We start from the raw sequence: 18191 nt of genomic DNA on the forward strand, positions 1-18191 counted from the left end.
CTCATTACAATGCTTTGTTTCAAGAGGTGCTTTATATTAGGCAGCAAGTAAAAAGTAAGTTCTTGGTAATGTGCTGTAAGCAAGAAAAAAGGGTTCACGGAGTGCAGTGGTCTGTACCTATCCCTGGGGGTCCAAGGAAGGACAACCTATGAACTGGTGACAGTGTCATGGGCACCTGAGGCTCACTTGTGTGCATGCAAAGCAAGACTAGACCCTCTGGTTCGATCCCACATGTAGCACAAATTTCAGAAAAATGTCATGCTTGATATGATGAACAGGTGTCAGAACACCCAGTACATTGCATCTTGCTGCACGTGTGTAAGAGCTCTTTTGGCTGCACAAGGATGACCTACCCACTATTAGTTGGCTGGTTCTAATGTTGTGGCTGATATGAATGTGCCACTTATTATGGCAGACATGATTATATATTTTTTTTAGAACACTGAACATGAGTCAGAGGAGTTTTGAGTTAGTAAAGTCACCCTGAAGTATTTTCCCAGAAATGACAATTCTGAAAGCTGATCTGAACCACCTGTAAAAAAAAGCATAGATAAATGGGTTGAGCAAAGAATTTGACAAGGCAAGCCAATTAAGTAATTCTAGCAAAACAAGTGGCACATAAACATGACTGAAAGAAAGAATAGTGGTACAAAGATAGAAAGGAAGCCAGCACATCAGAAACACTCCCATAACTATAGCCAAAGTTTTGGTGGCTTTTCTCTCCATCTTATTGACAGTAGCTCCAGACTTTGTGTTCTGGATGCTGCGTGCCTGTCTCTGTGCAACAAGGAAAATCTTTAAGTAGATACACAACATTACAATCATTGGAAGATAAAATGCAAAAAGAAGCCCCATAATGTTTGCAGTTACAATGTCAATTATACATGTTTCACTACATAAATTATGGGTCATTCCTAAAACCAGAAAGCCAAGTCCAATTAGGACAGCAACACCCCAGCTCACCAGGATCATGGTCACAACAACGTGATGATTTATCTTAGTTCTATATGTCAGTGGCTGACACACTGCATGATATCTGTCAACAGAAATACAGCACAAGTTCAGAATAGATGATGTGCACAGTGATACATCAAAGGTGCCCCGCACTTTGCAAAATAAACCATTGTTGTAGAGACATGAGCTTATAGAGAATTCCATGGTAAGTGGATAAACTAAAACACCAACAAGCAGGTCAGTCACAGCCAGAGAGAGAACCAGAGAGTTTGTTGGAGTGTGGAGCTGTTTGAAGTAAATAATGGAGATTATAACAAGAAGATTCCCACATACAGTTACAACAGACAATGAACCCAGGAAAATATGAAATAGTGCACATAGTGAAGAAGGGTTGCTTGACAATAGGTAAGAAGCATCTATTTTGTAGCAGGGATGTATATCTGAAAACACATCAGACCTGTTGTTGCTGATTTTCATTTTCATGCTTGTGTTCCTGCAATGCAGTTATCTCTATATCCAATTAAAAAAAAATAAACATGTATTAACCTCGGGTATTTTACTTACAAAATATTTTCAATATTTATGCACAGCTCAAAATTCTATGATCCAAGCTCTACATACAAATTTTCATAACATACCTTTTAAATCCTGTAGATAGTCTGTGCAACAATATTGATGTATGTCCTTGATTACTCTGGCACTCTGCAGAGCTTAGATTTACAATTTATCAATTTTTATCTCATTACAATTATTAATTATATCTCTTGTCCAATCAAATCTAGGCTTCATCTTGTGTAATGGCATAACAACAGAGATGGTTGTATGATGTTATATGATGTTTGTGTGTGTATGTGTGGTTTGTGAGGGAGAGAATGAGAGAGTGCATCTGTGTATACATATATATTTTATGATTTTAGGGCAGATTGTATATATTTTATCATTGTAGATTTAGTTTTAAACATGGATAAATTCATTTGGGAACTGATAGGATATTCTGCGTTGTTCTCAGCAGTTCAAATGAAAGTTTCAGGATTATGACTTGGTCTTACAGTTAATGGTCAAATTATGTTTAGGTTAAGATTGTGGAAATGGTGTTAGGCATTTAGTTGTGATTGTTACACAGCACTACATAAGAGAAAAACACCAGGTCTCCTGAGCCTGGTGATGGTCACCTGGGAGATGATTTTTGACATGCAAAAAACTTCCAGCGCACTTATTGAATGCATCCACAACAATCATGAATATGCTGTTCAGAAAACGTCCTGCAAAATTTCTTTTTCAAAAATCACCTGGAAACTAGCATAGGTGTAGTATAACTTGGTGAGGAATTTTTTGTTTCATCTAACATGTCTTACATTCCTTGCAGCTTAGCTCCATGTCTGAATCAAGGTTTGGCCACCATACATATTTGTGAACTAGTGCCTTTGTTTTCACAATGCTTTGATGGCAAGTGTGAATCTCCTTCAAGAACTGCCTTTCTTATGTTGGAGGGTACAATGACACTGGTCCCACATAGAACACAACCCTGCTCTGTGGACAGTTCATTTCTCCTTGTCAAGTCAAAGTCAAAGTCAAAGAAGCTTTATTGTCACTTCAACCATATATAGCACACGCCGTACAAAGTGAAGTGAAACAACGTTCCTCCTAGACCAGAGGTGCTACACAGAACGCAGACAAGTGCAGTGACGCAGACAGACATAGAACTATGACAGAAACTATAATTAAACTAAGAAAAAAAATTAAACTATACTTAAGGTGCATTTTAACAACTTAAACAACAGAAGTAAACAGGAAGACAGGGCAGGACAAGACAGTGCAGACAACATATAGGCCGACTTTGTGCAAAGAAAAGCAGTGAATGTGCCACAATTATGGTAAGTGATTCGGAAAAGCAGTGAATGTGCCACAATCATGGTAAGTGGTAGACAATGTGCAAAGAACAATATGTGCGTCATTGCAGATATTAAATTGACAAGTGTAAACAGGGTTAATATAAATATAAATGTAAAGTCGCATGTGCGTGTGTGTGTGTGTGTGTCCAGTTCAGCTCAGTTCTCTGTTGAGATGCCTGATTGCTTGAGGGAAGAAACGGTTTAACAGTCTGGCTGTGCGGGTCCGAATGCTTCAGTACCTCTTTCCGGATTGCAGAAGGGTGAAGAGTGTGTGTGAGGGGTGCGTGGAATCACCCACAATGCTGTTAGCTTTGCGGATGCAGCGTGTGGAGTAAATGTCTGTGGTAGAGGGAAGAGAAACTCCGATGATCTTCTCTGCTGTCCTCACTATACGCTGAAGGGTCTTGCGGTCCGAGATGGTGCAATTCCCAAACCAGGAAGTGATGCAGCTGCTCAGGATGCTCTCGATGGTCCCTCCGTAGAAGGTGGACAGGATGGACGGTGGAAGATGAGCCTTCCTCAGCCTTCGCAGGAAGTAGAGACGCTGCTGGGCTTTCCTGGTGATGGAGCTGGTGTTGAGTGACCAGGTGAGATCCTCCGCCAGGTGAACACCAAGGAATTAGAGAACAACCGTCGACTTGTCGACGTTCAGAGACAGGTTATTAACATTGCACCAGGCTGCTAGTTGTTGCACCTCGTCTCTATATGCTGACTTATGGTTCTTGCTGATGAGACCCACCACGGTCGTGTCATCGGCGAACTTGATGATATGATTAGAGCTGTGCTTTGTTACACAGTCATGAGTCAGCAGAGTGAATAGCAGTGGACTGAGCACACAGCCCTGGGGAGCTCCAGTGTTTAATGTGGTGGTGCTGGAGATGCTGTTCCCGATCCGGACTGACTGAGGTCTTCCAGTCAGGAAATCCAGGATCCAGTTGCAGAGGGAGGTGTTGATGCCTAGCAGACTCAGCTTCTTGATCAGGTGCTGAGGAATGATCGTGTTGAATGCTGAACTGAAGTCAATGAACAGCATTCGTAGGTAAGTGTCTTTATTGTCCAGGTGTGTGAGGGCCAGATGGAGGGTTGTGCTGATGGCATCGTCTGTGGAGCGATTTGGACAATACGCAAACTACATGGGGTCAAGTGCAGGTGGCAGCAGGTTCTTGATGTGCCTCATGACGAGCCTCTCGAAGCACTTCATGATGATGGGTGTGAGTGCGACGGGACGGTAGTCATTGAGACAGGACACTGGAGACTTCTTTGGCACGGGGATGATGGTGGTTGACTTTAGGCACGTTGGGACGATGGCACTGCTCAGGGAGATATTGAAGATGTCTGTGAAGACATCCGCTAGCTGTTCTGCACACTCCCTGAGCATTCTGCCAGGAATGTTGTCTGGTCCAGCATCTTTCTGTGGGTTGACTCTGCATAGAGTTTTCCTCACGTCAGCCGTGGTGAGACAGAGCACCTCGTCCTCTGAAGAAGGGATGGTCTCCCTCGCTCCCTCCCTCGCTGTCACGTTGTTACGTGAAACATACATAAGGTGTGAAAACACCTTTAGGTGTTCCACCAGCTGTGAGGGCCAGCCCTTCATAATATACACTCTGGATAATTCACTGTCTGTGCATGTTGCTCTAGCAATCTACATTTCAAACAACGACAGGAAGACCTTTCATTAGGTTTCCCATGATCTGCTGAAAAATGGAAGGTGCTGAGCTAATTCGAATAGGGAGTCTGTTGTACACTGATAGGTGTTACGCAATGAATACTAAGTTGATTACATGGGTAGGTCATGACCCGGAACATGATCCATGGTAGTACTGTCTTGGTGGACAGAGAATCTGCATTAGGCTAGCAAAGGTAGCAAAGGATAATAGGCGAAGCCCATACCTCCGCCTTGCCCCCTCTCCTCCTTCATAGCCTCCCCAGTGGAGATAGGCTATGCTAGGGGTCACAGGGCTACCAGGTAGCCCCAGCCCGTGACTTGAGAGTGCCCCACTGTGACTCCCACCGGACTGTACAGTCACCACCAAGATCTTCAGTTTTTGTTTAGCGCTTTCTGTTATCATCTTGGGTAAAAAAGTGGATTTGGAATACTGCTTTTATCCTGTTTTTTCTTCCAAGGTTTAGCATCTATGATACTTTTAGAGTTTTTTGTTACTTTCCAGGCATGTGATGGTCTCCCGAGGGTCTTGTGAGAATCTTGATATTGTTAGAGAAGAGTGAGGTCCCGATCTAGGTGGAGAATAATCTCCTGAAAAAAGAACTATAATGAATAGACTTAATTCCTTAAATAAAATTATAATTAGGGTGGAAAACCTAGAAGTTATTAAAATGTAGGTTTACTTTGGAAACTGGAATTAAACGTGAATTGACAGGGAAATAAAAGCAAAAGAGCCCAGAGTAATTTACAGGGAATTAAGCTAGAGTTAAAGACATAATTAGATCAACATAAGTTGACTGAACTAGTTCATCAGGGTTTCATTCAAAATCTTAATGGTCAGAAATCCTAATTTAGAATTTCAGAAACGCGATAGCTGAAGGTTGGGGTCAGATTAACTTTTCCTGGCATAGACTAAAAGGTAGTTGATATAAAGTAGGAGTTTCGAAACTTAAAGAAGTCCTGACCTCGCAGAAGTTACCTTTCCCAACCCAACCAAGACTTTCCTCGGGAACCTAGTTGGTAGTTTACCACCGGCCACATCTAACAACAATAAGTAGATGTTGTGTAATTTTATTTGAATCTTCGTCCAGTAACGTCTGCTAATAAGCTGCAGCTAAGTCTTAGTCTAAGTCTTAGAAAAGACCATACCCGCACTAAGGGTAGCTAACAGCTCGTCTGGACAAGGCAAGGCTTGCTATTTATTTCAATTGCCTGATTTATAGACACCTTGTAATATCCACAAAAGCAGAGTGATCTGTCTCTCTTCCCTGCAGGCACAATTGATGTTGGCCATTTGCTCTGCTTCACTGGAGATATTATCTTGGCTTCCTCTAGCCTTTTAAACTTCCCCTCTACATTCTCTTTTGTGGCAAAAGGGAGTAGTTTATACTTACAAAATTTGGGAGTTAACCTCTGGTTTGACTGCAGTTGAGGCCTTCACCTCTTTGAGAATCCCCAACTCAAGTTCAGCTGATAACAGGTTTTATTTAAACTATACAGAGCGCTCTGGAGATCAACCCTCATGGGACACACGGAGAGATCTAAGCTATAGGCGGAATCTATAGAATGTATATATCTGATGGCCACCGCCCTACCATGCCAGTACTTTTCCACAAAAGGAATTCAGACTGTTACCATATATGGAGTTGTTATTCCCTTTTATCTCCCCTCATAGTGAAGAGTGGTGACCCTGTCACGTGTCTAAACATATAGGATTACACTTTACACACTATGCTGCAGTACTAGTCACACAAAGTGTGTCTGCATTCCCACAGTGACATTAAGTGCTCCCCCTTAAGGTACCTAATTCACTGCCAGTTAATTGGGAGCTTCCTAAGCCAGTTTGTGCCACACAGTGTAGACCCCTTAGTATAGATGCTAGTCCATTCTCCAACCTCCTGTGGTAGAGACGTACCAGTCTTACTGAACAAACCTTTGCATTGAGAAATCTAAATTTAATTCTTACCTTTGTTGTGTTGATTTTTCTGACTTTCAACACCTGATTTCTTCTGTGGTTTGATGTTACCTCCTAGGAGTCAGCAACAGTGTGTTTCCTCATTGTTTCTTCTGGATCCTGGTTTCCTCATGTTTCTCCAGGATCAGACTTCTGGTCTCCTGGTTCATCCCAAACTGCACTTACTATTCCCGGGTCATCCCAGCCAGTGTTCGACAGAGCATTCCATTCATCTTCCCTGGTCTATTTCTGGACAGCTGTTCTTTGTATTCAACATGTACAATTGAGTGGAGATTATATCCTCTGAACACTTACCTTGGCGGATCAACTGGAAATAAAGTTTACTATTGGATTAGCGTTCTTGAATATCTGCAGTTTTCTCCAAACTTTCAATAACAAGAGGTTATGAATGATAAAGTGTACTGATAAAGGTACTGCATAAAATATTGCCTATTCAATTGCTTCCGCATTAAAGTTGACTCATGATTTAGTGAATTAACTAGTGGTGATTACAGACCTTCCTTGAATCTTTCACTGACTATTATATAATGAAAGTTTAACTGGTTGTCAAGTTATCTCCTGAGTTCACCTAGTAACCTACTTACAGTAAAGAGAAGAGTTCCTTATTACTTCCCAATCAGAGTAATTCATTGTTTCAGGAACAAACAGAACTCCTACCTTGGTCTCCTGGCTTCCTCGTTCAGTGTCTGCCTGGGGGGACAGCCCCTCATACAAATTGAAAGTCTGGGGTTGCTCAGGAGGTCGGCCCCTCAGGTGAACAGGGATGATCTGAGGCTGCTCAGGAGGATGGCCCCTCAGGTGAGCTGAGATCTGGGGCCACTCTGTCGAACGGCCACCCAGGAGAGCTGAGATCCCGGACCGTTCTGGAGGATGGCCCCTCAGTAGCATTGGAATTCGGGACCAGGAAGAAACAGAAATACAAAATAAAGGTCCAGGGGAGGAAGCTTGAACCTGGACTGTAACAGAGCAACATATTTTAAGCATTTGGACAGCTAATACATTATTTCACAAGACATAAGATGAAGGAGGACAGCATGGTGGCTGAGTGGTTAGCACTGTTGCCTTACAGGAAGAAGGTCATAGGTTTGCAACCTGGCCTTTCTGTGTGGCGTTTGCATGTTCTCCCCGTGCTTGTGTGGGTTTACTCCGGGTACTCCGGTTTCCTCCCACAGTCCAAAAACATGCATGATAGGTTGATTGGTGAATCTAAATTGCCTATAGGAGTGTGTGTGAGGTTGTCTGTCTTTGTGTGTCTATATATATGGCCCTGCGATGAACTGGTGACCTGTCCAGGGTATACCCCTGCCTTCCCCCCGAGAGAGAGCTGGGATAGGCTCCAGCAGATCCCCGTGACCCTGGTGCAGGAAAAAGCGAGTATAGAAAATGGATGAACCGATAAGATGAAGGAGTTACTTGAATTAAATTTATAAGCAAGGGAGGAGGGGGCTATACTTTCTGCTGGAAAGGGAAACCTGCTTGTGAGCCTAGGATTGATGGAGTTGGTTTTTACCAACAGGAACAAGGTCATCCACCACCTTGTTGAATTTCCTGTGGGGATAAGTGAGCGTCTTATGTCCATCTGTCTGGTGGTTGCCAACAACCAGCTCGCCACAGTCCTGAGCACCTACTCTCCATCCTTGGATTCTGATGAGGAAATAAAATAGACTTATTATGCCTGCCTTGACAGAGCCCTGGCCAAAATTCCCAAGGAAGATAAGGTCATTTTCCTGGGAGACATCAATGCCAGGATTGGTCGGGACCAACTCATCTGGAAGGGCATCGTAGGAAGGCATGGCATTGGGAAGATGAATTCCAACGAAGCTCTGCTTCTCAGCAAATGTGCTCAATATGACCTTATTATCACCAATACTCTTTTCCATCAGAAGAATAAATGCAGGGTATCCTAGAGACAACCCCGCACCAAACATTGGCATATTATTGACTATGTCATTGTTAGAGCCAGAGATCAACAAGATGTGAACATCACAAGGGCCATGCTCGGTACAGATGACTGCTGGGCAGACCATTGCCTCATATGCTCCACTATGTGTATTAAACTGAAAAGGATAAGAAGGGTTCAAAAGAAGCAGATCTGACAAAAGCTGAACCTTGACAGCTTGCAGGAACCTGCCACCCAGCAGCGACTGCAGGCCTCACTTGGAAAAAGCCTTCAGCAGGAATACCTGGATAACAATGAAGACCACTGGAACCTTCTCAACTCCACCATCCTTGATGCCTGTAAAAACACCCTTGGGTATAAGTCCAGAAAACATCAGAATTGGTTTGATGAAAATGATCTAGAGATAGAGCAACTGATCTCAAGAAAAAGGGAAGCCATTTTCTCATGGCAAAATGACATCTCCTGTAAGGTCAAGAGACGGCTGCTCACTCCAGAGCTAAGTCAGCTGTCCAGAGACACCAGAGGCTTTTTTAATGCAACAAAGGTAATCTATAGTCCAAGCTACCGTGGCCTGAACCCCATGCTTTCGAAGGATGGAAAAGAGCTGATGAAAGACAATGTGTCCATCAACACACATTGGGAAGAGCAGTTTCAGGAACTTTTCAACCGTAACTGCATAACAGAACCTGACATCCTTAGCCACATCCCCCAGAATCCCATAATAAAAAACATGGGGGAACCTCCCAAAATGACCAAAGTGTTCAGCATCATCAGGAGCCTTAAAAACAAGTCTACTGGTCTGGATGGGATCCCCACCGAAGTCCTAAAGGAAGGTGGATCTGAGCTCCTGTACCACATCCATGCTATACATCTCAAGGTCTGGGAAAAAGAGCTCCCCTCCGAGCTCAAGGATGCTTTAATTGTGACCATCTTCAAGAATGTGGACAAGGCTGAATGTGGAAACGACAGAGGCATATCACTCCTGTCAACAACAGAAAAAGTGCTTGCTCGTGTCCTTGCAAACCGGCTGCTACCATTGTCAGGAAATTCCATCATGGAGCGTCAGTATGTAGATGACAATGCCAAAGCATATAGAGCCCTGGGATTAGCTTTAAATATCATAAAGGTCCAGGTCTTCTATCAGCCTTTTCCGCAGTCTTCTCTCCTCCAGCACTGACATCGACTTTGAAGTCAATAATCACCTGAGCTGTGCTTAGGGGGCACCCTATTGTATTGGGCCGAGGTGTGGACTACCTATAGTAGGCGTGTGTGTCCTGAAACAACACCATCAAAAATCTTTACGAAAAGAATCTGTTGGGAGGAAAGGCGCACCAACAGTGCATTGGAGGAAGCGAACAGCATTGGCACCACACTAAAGCAACTACAACTCAGATGGACTGGCCTAAACTGCTGTTGCTAGGATACAGACCCAGCACCCTGATGCATTCATTGCAATTACAGGGGATTTCAATCACATCTCTTTGTCCTCCTGCCTGACTGATTTTGTACAGTATATGGACTGTCCAACAAGTGGAGAAACGACATTAAACAAAACTATGGCTAATCACTGGCTCAACAGATAACAGGAGAGTCGCAAGCCAAAGTTTAGGTCATATGTGATATGTCAATCAGGATTTAGAGCACATCATAGTACAGAAACAGCACTGTTGAAAGTTACCAACGATCTTCTCTTAGCCTCAGATAATGGACTTGTTTCAATACTTTTCCTCCTAGACCTTAGTGCAGCATTCGACACCATTGACCACAACATATTATTATTACAGAGACTGGAGCATGTGATTGGTATCAGAGGAACAGCGTTAAAGTGGTTCCAATCCTATTTATCGGACAGATTCCAGTTTGTTCATGTCCATGATGAACCTTCCACACGAACAAAAGTTAGTTATGGAGTTCCACAAGGCTCCGTGCTAGGACCGATTCTGTTCACCCTGTACATGCTTCCTTTAAGATATGTCATTAGGAAGCACTCTATTAATTACCACTGCTATGCAGATGACACTCAGTTATATCTATCTATTAAACCTGTTAACACAAACCAGTTAACCAGACTTCAAGCCTGTCTAACTGACATAAAGGCCTGGATGACCAGTATCTTTTTACTTTTAAACTCGGAGAAAACAGAAGTCATTATATTTGGGCCAAAAAATCTCAGAAATAACTTTTCTCAAATTATAGCTACTCTAGATGGCATAACCCTGGCCTCTAGCACTACTGTAAAAAACCTTGGAGTTATTTTTGACCAGGACATGTCCTTTAACTCACACATAAAACAAATCTCTAGAACTGCATTCTTTCACCTGCGCAACATTTCCAAAATTAGGAACATCCTGTCTCAAAATGATGCAGAAAAACTAGTCCATGCATTTGTTACCTCAAGGCTAGATTACTGTAACTCATTACTATCTGGATGTCCCAATATTTCCATAAAAAGCCTCTAATTAATCCAGAATGCCGCAGCCAGAGTCCTGACAGGAATTAGCAATAGAGATCATATTTCTCCTATATTGGCTTCTCTTCATTGGCTCCCTGTAAAATATAGAATAGAATTTAAAATCCTTCTTCTCACATACAAATCCCTTCATAATCAAGCTCCTTCATACCTCAAAGACCTCATAGTACCATATTATCCCAATAGACCACTTCGCTCTCAGAGTGCAGGTCTACTTGTGGTTCCCAGAGTTTCCAAAAGCAGAATGGGAGGCAGAGCCCCTTTAGTTATCAAGCTCCTCTCCTATGGAACCAGCTCCCAGCCTGGGTTCAGGAGGCAGACACTCTCTGTACTTTTATGGCTAGACTTAAAACCTTCCTCTTTGACAAAGCATATAGTTAGGGCTGGCTTCAGGCAAACCTGAACCATCCCTTAGTTATGCTGCTATAGGCCTAGACTGCCCGAGGACCATCGGTGCACTGAGCTCCCCTACCCTAACCCCCCCCCTTCCCTTCCCCTCCCATCTCTTCCTCTACTCCCACCTCATGTATATTCCACCATTGAATGTTACTAATCTTGTGCTCTCTCTCTCCCCTAGTTTGTGCTCTCTCCCTCTCTCTGTTCTCTCTGTACCTTCTGCAGGTGTCCCTGGTCCTGGAGCTGTATATCGCTGATGTGCAGTTACTGGTCCCACCAACCTGGAGTGTCTATTTGTTGTTTATTGTTGCTGTTCTTTTCTCTCTGCTCTATCCACTCACCCCAACCGGTCGAGGCAGATGGCTGCCCAAACTGAGACCGGTTCTGCTGGAGGTTTTTTCTTCCGTTAAAGGGAGTTTTTTCCTCTCCACTGTCGCCAAGTGCTTGCTCATAAGGGAATTGTTGGGTTTTTAGTTTTAGTTTTTGTAAAGTGCCTTGAGATGATTGTATTGTGATTTGGCGCTATACAAATAAAATTGAATTGAATTGAATTGAATTGAATTGAATTGAATTGAATGTGCAACTACTGTATAATTCATTAGTATACCATTTGTCTGCCAGTTACAGTTGCACATATTGAAAGTCTTCATGACAATGGTCTCAAAGTACAGATCAACATCTTCAGGTAGGGAAAAAAAATTCTTGTCACTCTCAAAAGACCAGACAGTCTGAAACATAAGGCCATTCTGGGTTTGAACTGTTTCCACTCCCTGGATTACTTTGATAACTGAAAAATTTGATTGTCCTGTTCTTGAGTTCTGAAGTATCTTTTTCAATGACTTTTAAGTGGATTTGTACTCACAATAGGCATCAAAGACAATGATATTTCGGGAAATCACACTTGACTAATATCAGTGTGTGTTCAGATTTGGAAGAGAGGTGTGAAAAAGAAATGATTTGTAGACATTTTGGAAACAACACTTTTATCTAATTCAGTAAATGTAATTATATTATCAAAGCACCATATATCAAGTAATGTTGGAACAAGCACATACAGTATAAACATTTAGTGTGTTTAAGCCATTTATAAGATTGCACAAACTGACATCTCACTATAACTCAGTCAGTGTTGCACTTTGGAATGTACCTTATATATCATAATGAAAAGACTTAAATGCATGAAACTCAGGTACAAGGTGGACATTCTAATGACTTTAATTATATGAAGTTGAATGTGTCTGATTTTACCATTATTTAGATGTCTATTAACTATTACAGTTATCCAAATAATATGTCAGAGGAGTTTTGTGTTAGAAAAGTCACCTCGAAATATTTTGCCAGAAATAATCATTTTGAAAGCTGCTCGGAACCAGCTGTAAAAGAAAGCATAGATAAATGGATTGAGTGTTGAGTTTGAAAGTGCAAGCCAGTTAAGAGTTTCGTACACTGCAAATGGGACTGGTAAATGACCTAAAAGTTGAAATGCAAAACAGAGGAAGAAAGGAGTCCAACACATGAGGAAAACTCCCATAACAGTTGCAAGAGTTTTGGTGGCCTTTCTCTCCATCTTACTGACAGTTGCTCTGGACTTTAGGCTTTGACAGGTTGTATTCTGGATGCTGCGTGCCTGTTTCTGTGCAACAAGGAAAATCTTCAGGTAGATACACAACATTACAATCATTGGGAGGTAAAATGAAAAAACAGGTCCCAAAATATCTGCAAGTAGGACAGAAATGATGCATGTGTCTTCACATCTTTCCTGTTTTAATCCTGCAACTAGAAAACCTACAGCAACTACAACAGAAACAGTCCAGGTCCCAAAGATCATGACCACAACAACATGCACATTTATCTTAGTTCTATATTTCAGAGGCTGACACACTGCATAATATCTGTCAATGGAAATACAACATAAATTTAAAATGGAAGCTGTGCTCAATGTTACATCAAAGCTGGTTCGTATTTTACAAAATAAACTGTCATGATACAGACATGAGCTTACATTGAACATCATGCTGAGAGGAAAGACCAGCACACCAACGAGCAGGTCAGCCACAGCCAGAGAGAGAACAAGAGAGTTTGTAACAGTGTGGAGCTGTTTGAAGTAAGTTATGGAGATTATTACCAGGAGATTTCCACATACAGTTACAACAGATAATGAGCCAAATAAAATGTGTAATAAAACACATATTGTTAAAGGGGGAGTTTTTAATATGTAAGAGACCTTATGTATTGCATAGCAGAGAGGTGTGTCATCAGCATTAGAGCTGCTGACATTAACTTCTGGTGACATGTTTCTGGTTTTCAGAAAATTAGTTTCCCAGTATTGAATAACAATGGTTATAATGTCAGAATATTTTTGTTTAAATTGCCTACACAAATGCAAGTGAAGAAAGATCATACCTTTAAAAGCTCAAGATAATAAACATCAGTGTTGATGCTCCTCATTACTGTGACATTGTGCACCTTGATGTTTATGAACACCTGTCTCATTACCATAATGAATACATTTTCTAGCTGTCCAATCATATGTAGGACTTATTTTTCTGATGATGTCAGATGCCAGAGCTTCATAATGTTGATTCACTCTAGCTGAGGGGCCAAAAATGACTTCATTTCCTCTTTTGACAAAGCAAACAAATCATAATCTAATAATCTTAAACCTATGAGTTTAAATGTGTATATAACTCTGCCCTGGTCAGTGCAACAGTAATGCTTTTGTAACCCAAGTGCCGAATTTGTCATTTACTCAATCTATAGTTCCCTGTGACCTAATCTTGGGTTGTTTAATTTTCATGAGAGGTAATGTCACAAGGTCATGTGACTAATCACGGAACTTTATGAACCAATAATGATTCACTGCTCAGGTGCAGTGGAAACATTGAAGTAGTTTACCGTCTCTTAACCGCATCACAACTGCTGTGTGTGTGATACAAACTGAGGAACTGGCCAGTTTTCTTGTAATAATAATAATAATAATAATACATTTTATTTCAAGGTGCCTTTCAAAGTCTCAAGGTCACCTTACAGAGAGAAAAAGAAAGCATACCGTATGAAATACATAGAGTGCATTAAAACAACAATAACAGCAATACATAAACAGAGGGCCAGAATGTAAAGGCAAAGGTGTAGAGTATAGTAGTAATATACTGGTCCCTTTTGCTGATAAGATCTATAATTTGATATGAAGTTAATAATTAAGGGCCCCTCCCATAATAAAGGGTGTTTCCCTATTAAAATATAGCCTACGCCCAATTAAAGGCGTTACCCCTAATAAATGATGGCTCCCTTAATAAATAAATAAATAAAAGTTGCCTCCCATATTAATAAAGGGTGTAGTTTAAAATGAGTGTATTTAATACCCTATTAAATATAGCCTACGCCCAATAAAGGGTTTCAACCCTAATAAATGATGCTCCCTTAATAATAAATAAATAAAAGTAGCCTCCCATATTAATAATGGGTGTAGTTTAAAATGAGTATATTTAATACCCTATTAAATATAGCCTACGCCCAATAAAGGGTGTCAATCTAATAAATGATGCTCCCTTAATAATAAATAAATAAAAGTTGCCTCCCATGATAATAATGGGTGTAGTTTTTATTTTAAAATAAAAAATATTAGGGAGGACTGAAGGGTGTTACCTATAACGATGCAGTAATGCGAGTGTTTTTTAAAGATAAGTAAAAGTTCGTTTTGCTGTGAGTGGGTGTGTGTGACGTATAGTGCGAAAGGGGAGTGACCTGGGTCAGTACATAAGGGATATTGATGCTCTGGTCATAGTGTGAATCTCACTAGACGTGTCAACATCGACGATGGATGTGACAAGAGATACCTACAGCTACGATACGCCGAGGTCCGGTGATAGCAACCCCAGTAGCCCCATCAGCAGCCGCAGCAGCAGCAGTGGCGTGGGTAGCGGTTCGGGGGGTTATGGTTCCAGCTCAGGAGACAGCAGTGCCAGCGAGTTCACATTGTACTGCCGCGGTGCGGGTCGTGGAGGGAAGTTAGGTATGTCTTATGAGGGCCAGACGCCTCCAGCTCCGGCTGCATACAACGTTGAACATAGACGTGTGGTGGGGGAGCTAGCGCCCCCGTGTGAGCGTCTATACGAAGGGGGTGCGGGGTACAACTATAAGGTAAAATATAGTGGGGGGGTGGTGCAGATGTGGGCGATAGAGGTTGCAAGTGAGGAGGAATGGGGTCTCGGGCGTTCTCACAAGATGGGTGTGAGAGACTGGTGGCTGTTCCGTGATGTGGTGTGCAGGGACCTGAATTGTAAAGTGCCGGATGATCGTGTCTATGTGATGCAATGGTGGAGCATTGATGGTCCTGGCCTGTACAGGGTGTTAGCAGACCGATATGAGGCTCCACCTGATGAGTTTATATTTTTAAGAGTCTGCAGTGACCGTACACGCATCTCCGCTGAAGACCTGAACTCAGAACGTCCAGACCACCCGTACCCCGTGACTCACATCGCCTGTTCTCGGTATTTCACCGAGTGGATGTTCATTCAGTGGTGCGATTGGGTGGGCATGCAGGGGGTGTTTAGGGAGATTGACGATGCGATCATGCAGGACAATGTCGGTAGGGAATTTGAAGGTGTTAGAAGGCGTTTATCTTTTAATGATTCTGAAACTGGTGACAACAACATGGCTCCGAATCAAGCAGCAGCGGAACAGACGCTGTAATGCTCTACGGTATGTGACGATGTGTTTGTTTGCTTGTATGCATGCATGTATGTACGTATCTGGTTTTTTTTTTTTTTTTCAATCACCATTCTATGACTTGACAGAGTGTATTTTTGTCAAAAAACCAGAAATCGACAGACCGCTGACAGCATCAGAACGACTACAACTGTACAAAGCCACCTATGGTCAACCCGGAAGTACTGATGAAGACATGCCCACTCACCCCGGAAACACAACACCAGAAAAAATGGCCGATGAACCCGGAAACCCAGACGATGCCTTTGTGGAGCTGCTCCAAACTGCCATTCAACATCTGGCATCTCGAGCGCTTGGGCTGTGCTGGGAAGACCGTGAAGAATGGTGCTACGCGTGCGAGATAGATGCCCCGTCTCAGGATGGCCACGACTGTTTGTGGGAATTCCCCACGGGGTTCCTGGCGAGACGCTTCGGCCTACTGCTGAGGAGATTGTGGACGGAGCGCTTTATACCTGCTGTTTCTGCATTCCTCAAGTCTGGTGGCATCGAGGCTGACGATGCTAGAAGTCGAGGAGCAGCTGAAGTCATCTTGCACACCTTAAAATCTGAGAAAAACCGTAGCGCCATAGAGCCAATATGGATGGTCGACAAAACTAACCGACAGAAACAGCTGGCTGTACTTGTCGATACATGGAGGCCCGGTCATGAGTGAGTGAGTGAGTGAGTGAGTGATAATACAGCATTCTTTGTCTGTTTTTAAAAAAAAAAAAACACCATTATGACCATCATCATGATTAATTCATTCTGTATCAATGATTGACCCACTTCAACAAGCTGCATGTTTTCATCATTCTGTATCAAGAGTTTTATAAACTTCAACAACAAGCTGCATGTTTTCATCCTATATCAAGAATTTTATAAACTTCATCAAACCTGTATGTTTTTTCATCATCATCATTAAATCATTCTGTATCAAGAATTTTATAAACTTCATCAAACCTGTATGTTTTTTCATCATCATCATTAAATCATTCTGTATTAAAACTTCAACAAGTTGTATGTTTTCATTCTATATCAAGAATTTTATAAACTTCAACAAGCTGTATGTTTTCGTCATTAAAACATTCTGAGTTTTTCCATATTCATATCATTGCACGACAGTATACATAGTGTTTATATGAATAAAAATCAAGTACTGAGAAGAAAAGCATTATTGTTTTATCGACACCCACCATGGAACGATTGATGGATAAAATATATTATGATCCGGCCAATCCTGGAAGCTTAGCCGGTATTAACAAGCTTCGTGAAGCCGTGAAGGAGCAAACAGGAGTAAGTCCTGCATTATCTGATGTTAAAAAATTTCTAATTTCCCAAGACGCGTATACTCTACATGCCCCTGCATTTAAGAATTTTAGCAGAAGAAGAGTGTTGGTCCCCGGTATTGATAAACAGTTTCAAGCAGACATCGTCGACATGAACGAATACTCATCTGCAAATGATGATATTAGATATCTTTTGACATGTATCGATGTGTTTTCCAAGTATGCATGGGTCAGATGCCTTAAGACAAAATCGGGCCTTGCTGTCACCAAGGCATTCAGGGACATATTATCTGAAGGACGTGTATCTGTAAAGCTACAAACGGACTACGGGGGAGAATTTTATAATAAACACTTTAAGACGCTGATGAAAGAATATAACATTAAACATTTCTCTACCATGAATGAGACTAAAGCCAGTGTGGTCGAACGTTTTAACCGCACGCTGAAGAGCAAAATGTGGCGTTATTTGACAGCTGTCAATTCACAGAGATACATTGACTGTATTGATGATATGGTCCTAGCATATAATAATTCATATCACAGGTCAATAAAAAGAACACCCGCTAGTGTGGATAAAAACAATGAGAGGCTGGTGCGTAAAACGCTGTACCAGCCACAGGTTGAAACAACCCGTGCTAGATTCAATGTGGGCGACACAGTTAGAATTTCAAAGCACAGAGGATTGTATAGCAAAGGCTATAAGCAAACTTTCACGGATGAATATTTCACCATCAAAGAGCGACTGTCCACGGTGCCTACTGTATACAAATTGTGTGACCTGGCTGGGGAGGTTGTGAGAGGATCATTTTATCATAAAGAGTTGCAGCCTGTAATCATAAATAAAAACAAACCCTATAAAATAGAGAAAATATTGGCCAAATGTGGAAAAAAAATGCTGGTTAAATGGGTGGGCTGGCCTGAAAAATTTAATACATGGGTAGCTGCAAA

The 18191-nt window shown here is 41.9% G+C and overlaps 1 protein-coding gene across 1 annotated transcript; it reads right to left on the reverse strand.

Moving 5' to 3' along the window:
* Positions 1-453: 453 nt before the first annotated feature.
* Positions 454-1437, reverse strand: LOC113137392 (trace amine-associated receptor 1-like). Its single transcript, XM_026319006.1, has one exon. It carries the CDS (start codon positions 1435-1437, stop codon positions 454-456), a length of 984 nt encoding a protein of 327 aa, XP_026174791.1.
* Positions 1438-18191: the final 16754 nt, after the last annotated feature.

The sequence above is a fragment of the Mastacembelus armatus genome, chromosome 24, assembly GCF_900324485.2.
Source record: "Mastacembelus armatus chromosome 24, fMasArm1.2, whole genome shotgun sequence".
NCBI lineage: Eukaryota > Metazoa > Chordata > Actinopteri > Synbranchiformes > Mastacembelidae > Mastacembelus > Mastacembelus armatus.